The 14,533-nt window shown below is 41.4% G+C and overlaps 1 protein-coding gene across 2 annotated transcripts in view; it reads right to left on the bottom strand.

Moving 5' to 3' along the window:
- svila (supervillin a) overlaps positions 1-14,533 on the bottom strand; it is a 68,543-nt gene that overhangs the window by 27,041 nt on the left and 26,969 nt on the right. For both annotated transcript variants that reach the window (XM_047349314.1, XM_047349315.1), the window contains 4 exons: positions 12,070-12,358; positions 10,351-10,419; positions 9,165-9,666; positions 7,382-7,544 (listed from right to left, as the gene is read on the bottom strand). In XM_047349314.1, the coding sequence (XP_047205270.1) occupies positions 7,382-7,544; positions 9,165-9,666; positions 10,351-10,419; positions 12,070-12,358 (1,023 nt within the window). The remainder of the gene's footprint in view (positions 1-7,381; positions 7,545-9,164; positions 9,667-10,350; positions 10,420-12,069; positions 12,359-14,533) is intronic.

A 14,533-nucleotide genomic window follows, 5' to 3' on the forward strand; every position in this document is an offset into this window, starting at 1 on the left:
GATAAAGTTCATTATTTTCCATAATGTCATGATGAAAATTTAACATTCATATATTTTACATTCATTGCACACTAACTGAAATATATCAGGTCTTTTATTGTCTTAATACGGATGATTTTGGCATACAGCTCATGAAAACCCAAAATTCCTATCTCACAAAATTAGCATATTTCATCCGACCAATAAAAAAAAAGTGTTTTTAAAACAAAAAACGTCAACCTTCAAATAATCATGTACAGTTATGCACTCAATACTTGGTCGGGAATCCTTTGGCAGAAATGACTGCTTCAATGTGGCGTGGCATTGAGGCAATCAGCCTGTGGCACTGCTGAGGTCTTATGGAGGCCCAGGATGCTTTGATAGCGGCCTTTAGCTCATCCAGAGTGTTTGGTCTTGAGTCTCTCAACGTTCTCTTCACAATATCCCACAGATTCTCTATGGGGTTCAGGTCAGGAGAGTTGGCAGGCCAATTGAGCACAGTGATACCATTGTCAGTAAACCATTTACCAGTGGTTTTGGCACTGTGAGCAGGTGCCAGGTTGTGCTGAAAAATGAAATCTTCATCTCCATAAAGCTTTTCAGCAGATGGAAGCATGAAGTGCTCCAAAATCTCCTGATAGCTAGCTGCATTGACCCTGCCCTTGATAAAACACAGTGGACCAACACCAGCAGCTGGCACGGCACCCCAGACCATCACTGACTGTGGGTACTTGACACTGGACTTCTGGCATTTTGGCATTTCCTTCTCCCCAGTCTTCCTCCAGACTCTGGCACCTTGATTTCCGAATGACATGCAGAATTTGCTTTCATCCGAAAAAAGTACTTTGGACCCCTGAGCAACAGTCCAGTGCTGCTTCTCTGTAGCCCAGGTCAGGCGCTTCTGCCGCTGTTTCTGGTTCAAAAGTGGCTTGACCTGGGGAATGCGGCACCTGTAGCCCATTTCCTGCACACGCCTGTGCACGGTGGCTCTGGATGTTTCTACTCCAGACTCAGTCCACTGCTTCCGCAGGTCCCCCAAGGTCTGGAATCGGCCCTTCTCCACAATCTTCCTCAGGGTCCGGTCACCTCTTCTCGTGCAGCGTTTTCTGCCACACTTTTTCCTTCCCACAGACTTCCCACTGAGGTGCCTTGATACAGCACTCTGGGAACACCCTCTTGCTTGAGGGTGTCAATAGTGGCCTTCTGGACAGCAGTCAGGTCGGCAGTCTTACCCATGATTGGGGTTTTGAGTGAAATACCAGGCTGGGAGTTTTAAAGGCCTCAGGAATCTTTTGCAGGTGTTTAGAGTTAACTCATTGATTCAGATGATTAGGTTCATAGCTCGTTTAGAGACCCTTTTAATGATATGCTAATTTTGTGAGATAGGAATTTGGGTTTTCATGAGCTGTATGCCAAAATCATCTGTATTAAGACAATAAAAGACCTGAAAATTTTCAGTTAGTGTGCAATGAATCTAAAATATATGAATGTTAATTATTTTCCATAATGTAATGATGAAAATTTTACTTTATCACAATATGCTAATATTTTGAGAAGGACCTGTACATTGTTAAATTTTCACATTCCTCGAAATACTGGGCGAGGAGGAGTGGCAACCATCTTTCAGTCCAATTTATTGATTAGTCCCAGACCAATCAATAGCTACAACTTTTTTGAATATTTAATCCTTAGTTTTCCTCATCCAAATTGCAAAGCACTAAAACCATTTCTGTTTGTTGTTTTGTACCGTCCACCAGGCCCTTACTCTCAATTTTTAGATCAGTTTTCAGACCTTCTATCTGATTTAATGTTAAATACAGATAAGGTTATTATGGTGGGGGATTTTAACATTCATGTTGACGCTGAAAGTGATAGCCTAAATATAGCGTTTAATGCTATCTTAGACTCAATTGGCTTTGCTCAAAACATTAACAAACCTACCCACCTTTGTCTTCATTCTCTGGACCTTGTGCTGACATATGGCATTGAGTGTAAAGACATAAGAATATTTTCTCATAACCTTCTCCTGTCTGACCATTTTTTAATAACCTTTGAGTTTAATTTGACCGAGTATTCCACACCTGAAAGAAAATTTCATTTTAGTAGATCATTATTGGACAATGCTGTAACAACCTTTAAAGAATCTGTTCCACTTTTGATTTCCTCATTATCACAGAAAAGCACAGTGGAGGGCAATAATTTTGTTTCTGCCCCTTCACAAATTTATTCTCTTGTTCATAGCGTTACTTCATCATTGCGTGGTGCATTAGACAATGCAGCCCGCTTGAAAAAGAAGGTAATTATTCATAGGAGGCAGGCTCCTTGGTTTAATTTAGATCTGCGTACTTTAAAGCACAATGTTAGAAAATTGGAGAGAAAATGGCGCTCTACACACCTAGAGGATTCCTATTTAATCTAGAAAAATAGCCTACTGTTGTATAAAAAGAGACTTCGCCAAGCCAGAACAGCTTTAATAGCTTTAATAGAAGAGAACAAGAATAATCCTAGGTTTCTCTTTAGTACAGTTGCTAAACTTACACAGAGTCATAGCTCTGTTGAGTCATCCATTCCCTTAGCTCTCAGCAGTCATGACTTTATGGGATTATTCTTAAATAAAATTGATTCTATTAAAAATAAAATCTTTGACATACTCCCAAAGATGATTACTTCATCCTCAGCAAGTGAGACAACATTGGAAATAACTGCAGAACCTGATCTGTGTTTGTACTGTTTTGATCCTGTGGAACTTCCTGAGTCATCAGAAATATTAGCTTCATCTAAACCTTCAACTCGTATGTTAGACCCAATCCCAACCAAATAATTTAAGGAAGTATTCCCTCTGATTAGCAGGCCCATTTTAGATATGATTAATTTATCCTTAGTAAATGGATATGTACCAGAAGCTTTTAAGGTAGCAGTAATTAAACATTTACTTAAGAAACCTTCGCTTGATCGAGATGACTTGAAAAATTACAGACCTATATCCAATCTTCCATTCTTATCTAAAATTCTTGAGAAAATAGTTGCTGTATAAATGCTCACACATTTGATTAGCAATGACCTGTTTGAAGAGTTTCAGTCAGGCTTCAGAGCTCATCATATCACTGAAACAGCTCTGCTGAAAGTCACTAATGATATTCTTATGGCCTCACATAATGGACTTGTGTCTGTACATGTTCTCTTAGATCTCAGTGCTGCAATTGATACAGTCTATCATAATATTCTCTTAGAAAGGCTGGAATATTCTGTAGGGATCAGGGGAACAGCGCTAGGCTTGTTTAAATCTTATTTGTCTGACAGATTCCAGTTTATTCATGTAAATGATAAATCATCTTCAAACTCCAGGAGTACCAGAGGGTTCAGTACTTGGGCCAGTTCTCTGTACTATATACAAGGGTAGGACAATGAAACTGAAACACCTGTCATTTTAGTGTGGGAGGTTTCATGGCTAAATTGGACCAGCCTGGTAGCCAGTCTTCATTGATTGTACATTGCACCAGTAAGAGCATAGTATGAAGGTTCAATTAGCAGGGTAAGAGCACAGTTTTGCTCTAAATATTGAAATGCACACAACATTATGGGTGACATACCAGAGTTCAAAAGAGGACAAATTGTTGGTGCAGGTCTTGCTGGTGCATCTGTGACCAAGACAGCAAGTCTTTGTGATGTATCAAGAGCCACGGTATCCAGGGTGATGTCAGCATACCACCAAGAAGGATGAACCACATCCAAAAGGATTAACTGTGGACGCAAGAGGAAGCTGTCTGAAAGGGATGTTCGGGTGCTAACCTGAATTGTATCCAAAAAACATAAAACCAAGGCTGCCCAAATCACGGCAGAATTAAATGTGCACCTCAACTCTACCGTTTCCACCAGAACTGTCCGTCGGGAGCTCCACAGGGTCAATATACACGGCCGGGCTGCTATAGCCAAACCTTTGGTCACTCATGCCAATGCCAAACGTCGGTTTCAATGGTGCAAGGAGCACAAATCTTGGGCTGTGGACAATGTGAAACATGTATTGTTCTCTGATGAGTCCACCTTTACTGTTTTCCCCACATCCGGGAGAGTTACGGTGTGGAGAAGCCCCAAAGAAGCGTACCACCCGGACTGTTGCATGCCCAGAGTGAAGCATGGGGGTGGATCAGTGATGGTTTGGGCTGCCATATCATGGCATTCCCTTGGCCCAATACTAGTGCTAGATGGGTGCGTCACTGCCAAGGAATACCGAACCATTCTTGAAGACCATGTGCATCCAATGGTTCAAACATTGTATCCTGAAGGCGGTGCTGTGTATCAGGATGACAATGCACCAATACACACAGCAAGACTGGTGAAAGATTGGTTTGATGAACATGAAAGTGAAGTTGAACATCTCCCATGGCCTGCACAGTCACCAGATCTAAATATTATTGAGCCACTTTGGGGTGTTTTGGAGGAGCGAGTCAGGAAACGTTTTCCTCCACCAGTATCACGTAGTGACCTGGCCACTATCCTGCAAGAAGAATGGCTTAAAATCCCTCTGACCACTGTGCAGGACTTGTATATGTCATTCCCAAGACAAATTGATGTTGTATTGGCCACAAAAGAAGGCCCTACACCATACTAATAAATTATTGTGGTCTAAAACCAGGTGTTTCAGTTTCATTGTCCAACCCCTGTATGTACCTGACTTTTGTGAAGGCCTTGAGACGACGTGTTGTGAATTGACGCTATATAAATGAACTGAATTTAAACAGCTGCTTGATTCTTGAGCGATCAAAAAAAACAAAACATAAAGCATCTGTAAAGATAACCAATAGTAGTTCTAAACTCTATACATAACTAAATGTGTATATTTAATAAGAGGTTGTCTGGTGAGCAGTAACCATGTTTACCACTTCAACAGAACCCATTTCCTACATGAGTCCTCAGTTTGAGTTTAAGTGGACTGCAACCAATAAAAAAATAAGGCAAATATTTTCCTCAGCAAACAAAGTAATGAGTCCAATCATCATCATCTTAAACACATGATGCCAAACACTATCCACATGGTTCCACTTCCACGAGTGTCAGTACAACTTCCTCCTTGCTTCCCTGAAGCTTCTAATCCAAGCTGTCACCATGGTAGTGCCAACGGAAAACAGGGACGTTCCCACATGCCTCTCAGTCTCATTACAGCAGGATAAATAGCCGACACAGAGCTGAGGCAGTCAGCATGTAATTTAGCTGCTACAGCTATAAACTGTGTACTGTAGTGAGTCAGGGATAAGCAAACTGTAGACAGCTCGAGTACAACTGGACAAAACATTACTTAGACAAGTCCCTGTAATTGAAGAAAAAACATAATTCAACAGAGTTTATATTAAACACGATAATACAAGGAAAAAGATTTAACAGGCAGAACAGTAAATGGTAGGTGGGTTACCTGTATCAAAACAAAGGTTTTATTAAAAAAACTTGCCGACAGCTGCTGAACCACTAATTGATTCCACCAAACTGTTTGCACGGTTTAAGGTCATTGTAATGAGATGCCAAATTTGGGTATTTAGGAATATTTCCGCTCATGAAAAACACAAATAGACATGCTGCTCTTCTTTGCCATCTGTAGTCGAAAAAGGTTATGAATGTTTCCACACCAAAAACTTAAATACTGATCACTAAAATGTAAAAATTGTGTTGTGAGGAGGCAAAATAAAGCATTTCACTTATATATTAATATACAAAAACTTGAGTGAAGAACGTAAAATATTCCCGCCATACTGAAATAATATCATGAAAGCTCTGAGCATAAACTACAGCTTGACAACAACGTCTCAGGCTGTTCACAAGTCATTCCATCCAACCTGTCCATCCTTGCAATGGTGAGGTCCTGTAGATTGTTCAGTCTCATGTTGGTCTCATGATGTTAAAATGTGAACATCATGATAAGGACTGTTTAACTACCAGTTCTGATAGAACCAGGAAATGTATTGGATTCATGGATCAAACACCCACCATGAATTTTACCATTAAGCTCCTGGTTATAGAACAGCAAGTTGCGCAAAAAGTACTAAAACATTAAAAAAATTGGACATGTGCATTCAACAGTTTAGAGAAGGTCACCAATAAAAGTTTTGTTGCATTTTTGGTTCATCCTGAAATTTCACCTGAAAGCTTAATATCTAGGCATGTCCCACTGGGAGGATGCCCAGGGGACGGCCCAGGACACGCTGGAGGGAATGTCTCTCGGCTGGCCTAGGAATGCCTTGGGCTCCCCCCGGTGGAGCTGAAGGAGGTGCCTGGGGACAGGGTCGTGTGGGTGTCTCTGCTGAGTCTGCTGCCCCCGCGACCTGGTGCCGAATGGAGCGGAAGACGACAAGTACGAGTACAATATCCGCAACTTTATGAGAATAGCGCATGTAAACTCTGCTGTCTGTTAAGGTTACATTTATATCCTCTTGAAAATAGGAGGAGGAAAAAAAGTCTGGAAAAACATTTTTTTCCATACTTATTCAGATCTTGAAAATGATAAAATACCCTACTTTCAAGGACTTTCCAGGACTGTGAAGGAACCTTGAGGGCAAAATATTCAGAAGTTACACAATTTAGCAGGTGTATACTTTTTCTTAAGTCTGTGCAATAAATCAATTATATTATTTTTGCATCATCAAGAATAATTACTGTTCTATTTTAAATGAAAGCAACAAGAAGATGCTATACATTTTAGTTTGAAATTATTGTATCAATACTGTGAAACCATGGCAATTTCACCCCGAGAATACTAAGCTGGCCCATGGCTAGCACACAGCAAACAAAACTACAGTAAATATCTGCACCAGGAGGACTGTGGGTGATTAATATGAGAAGAAGTGAACAACAAAGGTTGTATTATTTGGGTCTCATTTGAAATAGGAAGAGCATAGAGATGGCAGCATCCTCCTCACAACCAGTCCTCTGTTACACACTGAGAGAGACACCCTGTTCTGTCCCAGAACCCCCCCCCCCCGCACTCTTGTTCCGAAATCAATGCCAAAAACAGGATGCAAGTAGCACTGGCTTTGGCATCAGCTGCGTCTGGGACAGAGTCCCTGCTTTTGGAAGAGGGGAGCGAGCCAAAGAGGTCCTGAAGTGGTCAAAGAGTGAAATGCGTAATAATGGACGGACAGGGACACACCCGCTTTTAACAAATGTTCACATGCACTTCTATTATGTCATCAATCAATTTAGAGCTTTGGGCTTCAATGTGACATAACTAGATTTATATAAACATGCCTGTGAATCCAGTCCTGTGCCAAAATTAATAAGAGCATTAAACGCAAACATAGTGTGCATTAAGTGAGAAACTTAAAGTTTTATTTATCAACAATATGCACAAAACTTTTGCGAATAAGAACAGGTTCAATCTACAAAATATCAACACTGACCTCTCTGGTGCTCTTACCTATCTCTAATAGACATGTGTTGGTCAATCATCACATCCCCCATATCTTCTTCAGAATCAAGCTGAACCAGGCAGACGGACTGCCCCCCCGCTAGAGGCTGACGCTCACTTACGGCCAATCCGACTGCGTCTCTGGATGTTACTGCAGTGGAGTCCGGGAGATCTGTGACAGAAAATGGACACACACACACACACTAAGATCAATAACTTGATAGCAAACTTTTTCAGCAGACTCAGAATAACGCAGCCGTGCAGACTTATCATGACTACAGAAACTTAAACAGTATTTGCTCTCATACAGATGAATAAACAATTGCAAAATGTGCTGGACTGAATTTCTTTGTTGTTCATCAAAATGCTTCCATTTGTTGGTCTAAAGAAGCTCAGTCACTGCTCATTATATTTCATGTCTCTTCCACAGCTGTAATGAAATATCCCACATTATAGAAACCCTGAGTTTTCCACTTAATGTACAACTTATAAAACTATGATGGAGAGGCTGTTTATCTGACTTCTATCTTTGTAACCTGACGAGCTGTATTAAGACCCTGAAGCACACCAAGGGTTTGGGCTTAAAGCGACAGCTGCTTAGACGTAAAGGAAGCCAGAAAGCCACAGTCTGAATGTTACGTTTTCTCCAAAAATACTCAGCAACTGTGATTGTAAAGAGATGGCTGACTGCTTAATGAAACTTAGTCTTACTTTAGCGCAGTAAGATATGCACTAGCAAAGAAAAAAAAAAAAATGCTTTTTACAATTACAGGTCCCTGGACCCTTTAAAAGATTAAGATGAGTTAAACTTTCTTCTGTTGAAAATGTTTCTTATATTTGGTCACATTATTATGTTACCTGCGGATTCACGGCTCTGCTTAGGGCCACAGCAACACTACTTCAGATATTTTTTCCTTCGTTTTTGAAAATAAGGTATGTGGGATCAGAAATGCTGTAATACCTCAGCTGCACCAGCAGGTTTCCTCTCAGTCATTCATGTCTTCAGCTCACATTTGAAGTGTAGAAGAAACCGAGTCAGGATGAAGTTAGACAGGTTAGGAAAAAGCCATTACACTGCTGCTGTGGCTTCTAACACACAAAGCTTGAGTGGACGTATGCAAAGTGGACGAACAACCAGTCCAGAAGTACACGTAAAACTCCCACTCAACACAACAACTTCAGTTTGTTGGTCCACTGTGTAAAGGAGGTGCCAACTGACAAAAAAAAAAAAAAAATCACTTTTTCGCAAAATGTCCATGTTGATGTGCACAGTGCCTTAAAAAGAATTGTTTAATGAAAGCTGCATTTTACAGCGACTTTTCCTACAGTTCCTACAGAAAGAACAGTGATAAAAACAGGAATTTGCACCTGTTAAAAAAAAACATTTATAAAACTAAATTTCATACAAGGCTTTTGGTCCTACTGTTGTTACATACCATATCAAATAAGTTAGACAAACAAATTTGGACTAATGTTTTGTCTTTTTGTATAACTGACGCTATATGCTAAATTCAAGTTGATTGGCTCTTAGGCCATAAGTCTGCTTAAAGCTCGTTTGCACTCAATGTACAGAAAATATAAACAAAAAGAATACTGCTAAGAGAAAATCAAACCAAGCTAACACCACCTAAGTTTTACAGTGTGTAAACATCCTAGTACAGACTGTTTAAAATTAGGTTGATATACCCCCCCTGATTGTTTTCTTAGTGTGACCTTAGGGTTTAAGTTGCAGAACAATGTAGACATGAAGAGAAACCAAAGTCTAGTGGAGCTGGCTCTTTGTTGGTCTTACCTGCACTGATGGTTCTGATCCTGTGACTGTCCTCCTTTGGACACCGCCTGTGCTCTTCTTTCTGCCAGAACTTGTGGCTCCCCAAGCTCTGAATAGCAGCCTCCTCCCTAACTCTGGAAAGCCAGTGTTGCTCCTCCTCGTCCTCCTCCTCTCCCTCCTCCCACCATCTCTCTCTTCCAGTATGGGGCTGGGGCAGAGAAGCCTGCCTGACAGCTGTTTCAGGAGAGGGCAACCTCCTCTTCCCCACTTTCAGGTTCATGGTGTTTTCCCCCTGGTCCAAGATTTGGTTCATGTGGTGGTCTAAGGTGTCCTGCGACTTCACAGCATGGACCTCAGGGTGGCAGTGAAACGGGGGCCTGTCAGAGTTGGGTGGGGTGTGCTCTGTATGGACAGTTGCGCTTGTTATGTGGATGTCTCCGGCATGGTCAGAGGAGACAGTGGCTCCTGCTCTGAGAACAGAGGAGGATGACGTGTGTCCATACAGAGTTCCTGCGTTTTGAAGCTATTAAACCAGGAAGTAGAAAGAGACAAAAGCACAGAAAGACATGTGTCAGTTTGTTGAAAGAGCTAAACGAGAGCTTGGGCAAAGTGCACACACAGGCAACTAAGAGAATCACGCTGACTAATCACAGCCAGACTGACTCACAGCACTTCCTGAGCATCAAAGCAGCCTGTTCATCACAAGCACTCTCACTACACACAGTGCATTTAGCTCCAACACAATATCAAATTTTACTAATGCATAACAAATTCGTACCACAAACCTGACATTTCTGCTGAGCAGCCCATGAGAGGCAACACCAAACATCCATAGAAAGTGTGAAAGTCCAAAATGATGATGCAGATCAAGTCCTTAAATCTGCTTTCTCTCCTTTATTTCCCTTTCCTCCCTGAGGTTGCTGCCAGTTAAGCTCTTCCAGCTCCTCTCTCCACCATAAAAGTGCCTTTTACCTCCCTTCGCTTTAATGAGATACAGTTGGCAGGATGATCCATGCAGATACCATTAATGCTTTACTGTAACACAGGCGATGATGAGCTCTGAGTCAGGACTTTATCAGAAGCCAGGCCATGCACCGCACGTTCACAATGCAGTCACACCAACATGAACGAGGCAAATGGCAAAATGCATTGAGAAGGGACTGTCATCCTCCGATGGAAATGCACCGACTGTTCAGAGGAATCTTACTTGGAGTTGTTCAACTGGGCTGTCACACAGCTCCTGTTCATCATCCCTGATGTCTGTATCTGAGAGCTCCTGGAGCAAAAAACACGCACATACTGCAACACTTGTTTCATTTGCTTTCAGTCAAAGTGATGCCGGAAAGACAGCTGTGCAACCTGGTTCTTTTTTTTCTTCGATTTCATGACAAACATTTTGCGCCAAACTTTTCAGAAACGAGGTAAAAATGTATTTTGAATGTTATTTATAGTGAAGTCTGATTCTGCTAAAATGTTTATCGGCAGTGTCATAGCTAAAACTATTCAAAAATCAACATGTCTAGTTTTAAAGTTGAGTTTTTTCCAACATGTAGAAACAAACCTGCGGTCTACTGGGCTGCCAGAAAGCTAGACTTTCAGCAGATGAAAGGAAAGCTAAATGGAGTCTAGCAGAGTTGTTCTGTTTTATTCTCATGAACGTTCAAAATCTGTCCTGGAACATGTTGGATTTGAAAATGTTGGCAAGCCTTGTGGATATCTCAGAGTTAAGGTTGGTCTCTACATTCTCCACTCAGATCAAACTGTTTTAGTGATGCTAATTTTGCTAAATGCCAACGTAAGACGCTAAACCTTGTTTTAAATGTCAACTCTGTCATCAATGTCTGTTTTAAAACAGTAAAACCTAATTTTACAGCAACTTTTCTCTCACACAGTTGTCCCTAGTCTTAGTGTAAGGTAATGACTGTTCATAAAAACAAATGAATATCTCCAAGTCTCATCTTGTAGCTCATTTTGGCAACAGTCTCTTTACAATTCTACACTGTTTGTAACCTTTATTATCCAAACAGTTTATAAAAGAAAGGTCCGATAGACCGATGTTACTTCAGTAGTTGGTGATACCGTTAACACTACCGATACATCAAAACACAACAGCTGGAATATGACTGCTCAGTGAACATCTGCAGAAATTGTGATGCTTTTTTTTTTTTTTATTGTGCTACGCACACACACACGCGTATGAATAATATTAGATTATTTTTTTTCTTTAATTTAAATGTTAATTTCTGCTGCAGTTAATGCTGTATCCATCAACCCCTATAAGATTGCCTGCAAAACTCCACTGTGGGTAAACGCAATAACATTCGAAAGAGGAACATCCTGAACAGGGCTACATCAGTGCAACAGTAAGGATTTTCCCAAAACAACGGTACCTTGTGATTTCTATGACACTGTTTACCATCTCCTCTCAGTAATCACCTTTTTCAGCACACGTATAAAGTTCAAACATAACCAACAGTGTGCATTTGCATAGTAGACTGTAATGTCATGGTTTTTGAAAACATTTGGTAAATTACCTTACAGATACAGTAAAGCTTTTAGAAATCTTTACTGTTATAGGCATTTAGAAAAATCTCAGCCTTCTCAACCAAAACTGAAACAGATGCAAACAAAGCAGAGAAAATGTCTGCCTAGGGAAATATCTGTGCAACTATGGAGAAGGCCTAGGTTTCAAATCTGTATTACATGCACTTCGTTTGAATGCTTGGTTGTGGGTGAAGCCTTTTTACCATGTTATCCTTTTTTGGTGATGCAGGTATATATTTAGAGTGAGGTAAAATGTTATTTAAACCATGCGGTGAAAAAATAGGAGAATCTGACAAAGAGAGCTGGAAGACGTTTTGGTGTAATCAAGTCAAACAGAGTGACATCAACATGTTTAGATGGATCATTAGTGAGAATGCCCCACCTGTTCCATATCTCCCAGGGTGACGGGCTGGGTCTGGTAGCGAGCATTGGCTCTGCGCTGGCAGGTGTCGCCCCGGGTACGGGTAACTCTGGTAGGCGGCTGTGCGAGTCGATTGAACAGCTCCATCTTTTCTGCCAAGCTGAGGGTGCAAACATCAGGCTCCTCATGATTTCCACTCTGCATCTCGACTTTTCCCTCCGTTGTAGATGCCTGCTTTGAGCCTCGGGCCTCCTGAGATCCCTGCGCTTGCTGCCGGGCTGCAGAGCTCTGCTGTAAGGATGCCTGCAGGCTGATGGAAGGACAACACCAGAGAAACAATGAGGACAGGAGAAAGGGAGACCTCTGGTAAGATGTGAATGGGAAGAGGCTCATGTAGATTCTACGTTATGTTGCAGGCATTTTTTTTAACAAATTTAAATTAAAGTATTTGCTAGATAAAAAGTGATGTTAGGCATGCATATTGTGTCACATACACCAGACAAAGTACAGCCCATTTATGTCATTTATTTTCTTAATCATGTAATTTACCCTGATAACACAGGAGGGTATCAAAGCTGAAATAATAGTGTGCATTGCTATCCAAGTACGTCCTTCATAGTACAAACATTAGTCAGACATTTCAGGTCGACTCAGTCTTTCATGCTCATGCACACACGTTGGTGTACCTGTAAGAGGGAAGGGCATTACTGCAAACTAGGGTGTGGCTATCAGCATGTGTTACAGTAGACTGATCAGGCATTTGCAGTTCATAAGAGGGGACGCTACAGTGATGAAGGGCAGGGGCAGCAGTGCACGTGCGCACACACAGACACACACACACACACACACACAAAAAGAGAGAGGGGCAGAAAGGTGACATGATAAAACTACAGTGCCTTGAAAGGTATTTACAGCACTTAAACCTTTTACATTTTTACACGTTGCAAACAAAATTCAATATATATCATTAGGATTTTATGAGAAAACCAGCAGAGTAAAAAATTATTTTGAAGTAGAAGGAAAATGATACATGGTCAGTCAGTCAGTCATTTTCTACCGCTTATTCCATAGTGGGTCGCGGGGGAGCTGGTGCCTATCTCCAGCAGTCTATGGGCAAGAGGCGGGGTACACCCTGGACAGGTCACCAGTCCATCACAGGGCAACACACATACAACCATGCACACACACATTCATACACCTAAGGACAATTTAGAGTGACCAATTAACCTAATAGGCATGTCTTTGGACTGTGGGAGGAAGCCGGAGTACCCGGTGAGAACCTACGCATGCACGGGGAGAACATGCAAACTCCATGCAGAAAGACCCCCGGTCGGGAATCGAACCCAGGACCTTCTTGCTGCAAGGCAACTGCGCCACCATGCAGCCCATGATACATGGTCTTTATTCAAATTTTTTTTTTTACACATAAAAATCTGAAAAAGTTTAGCCAGCATTTGTATTAACCTTATTTACTGTTCTATGAGGTCCAGAACTCAGACAGGAGAATCTGTCAGTCGGGCAACTATTAAGCACCTCAAAGATCTGGCCAATGGAAGAGAGCCAGGGAGAAAGTTACTGTTTACATAAAGGCTCTTTGGTCCACAAACTAAACGTTACATTAGGTGGATAACCAGCATCACCCTGAAAATGCCGTCCCCAAGTCCACCATGGTGATGGCAGCATCATTCTGTAGGGAGGCTTTTGTTCAGCAGGGACAGGGAAGTTAGTCAGAGCAGTCAGTAAGACGGACAGAGCTAAATAAAGGGTAATACTACATAAAAATATGTTACAGGCTGCAAAAGACCGAAGACTGGGGCAAAGTTTCACCTTGCAGCAGGACAAAGGCCCTTCATGAACAGCACAACATACAATGATACAGGTCCTTCTCAAAATATTAGCATATTGTGATAAAGTTTATTATTTTCCATAATGCCATGATGAAAATTTGACATTCATATATTTTAGATTCATTGCACACTAACTGAAATATTTCAGGTCTTTTATTGTCTTAATACGGATGATTTTGGCATACAGCTCATGAAAACCCAAAATACCTATCTCACAAAATTAGCATATCATTAAAAAGGTCTCTAAACGAGCTATGAACCTAATCATCTGAATCAACGAGTTAACTCTAAACACCTGCAAAAGATTCCTGAGGCCTTTAAAACTCCCAGCCTGGTTCATCACTCAAAACCCCAATCATGGGTAAGACTGCCGACCTGACTGCTGTCCAGAAGGCCACTATTGACACCCTCAAGCAAGAGGGTAAGACACAGAAAGAAATTTCTGAACGAATAGGTTGTTCCCAGAGTGCTGTATCAAGGCACCTCAGTGGGAAGTCTGTGGGAAGGAAAAAGTGTGGCAGAAAACGCTGCACAACGAGAAGAGGTGACCGGACCCTGAGGAAATTGTGGAGAAGGGCCGATTCCAGACCTTGGGGGACCTGCGGAAGCAGTGGACTGAGTCTGGAGTAGAAACATCC

The sequence above is a fragment of the Girardinichthys multiradiatus genome, chromosome 21 (assembly GCF_021462225.1).
Source record: "Girardinichthys multiradiatus isolate DD_20200921_A chromosome 21, DD_fGirMul_XY1, whole genome shotgun sequence".
Lineage (NCBI taxonomy): Eukaryota > Metazoa > Chordata > Actinopteri > Cyprinodontiformes > Goodeidae > Girardinichthys > Girardinichthys multiradiatus.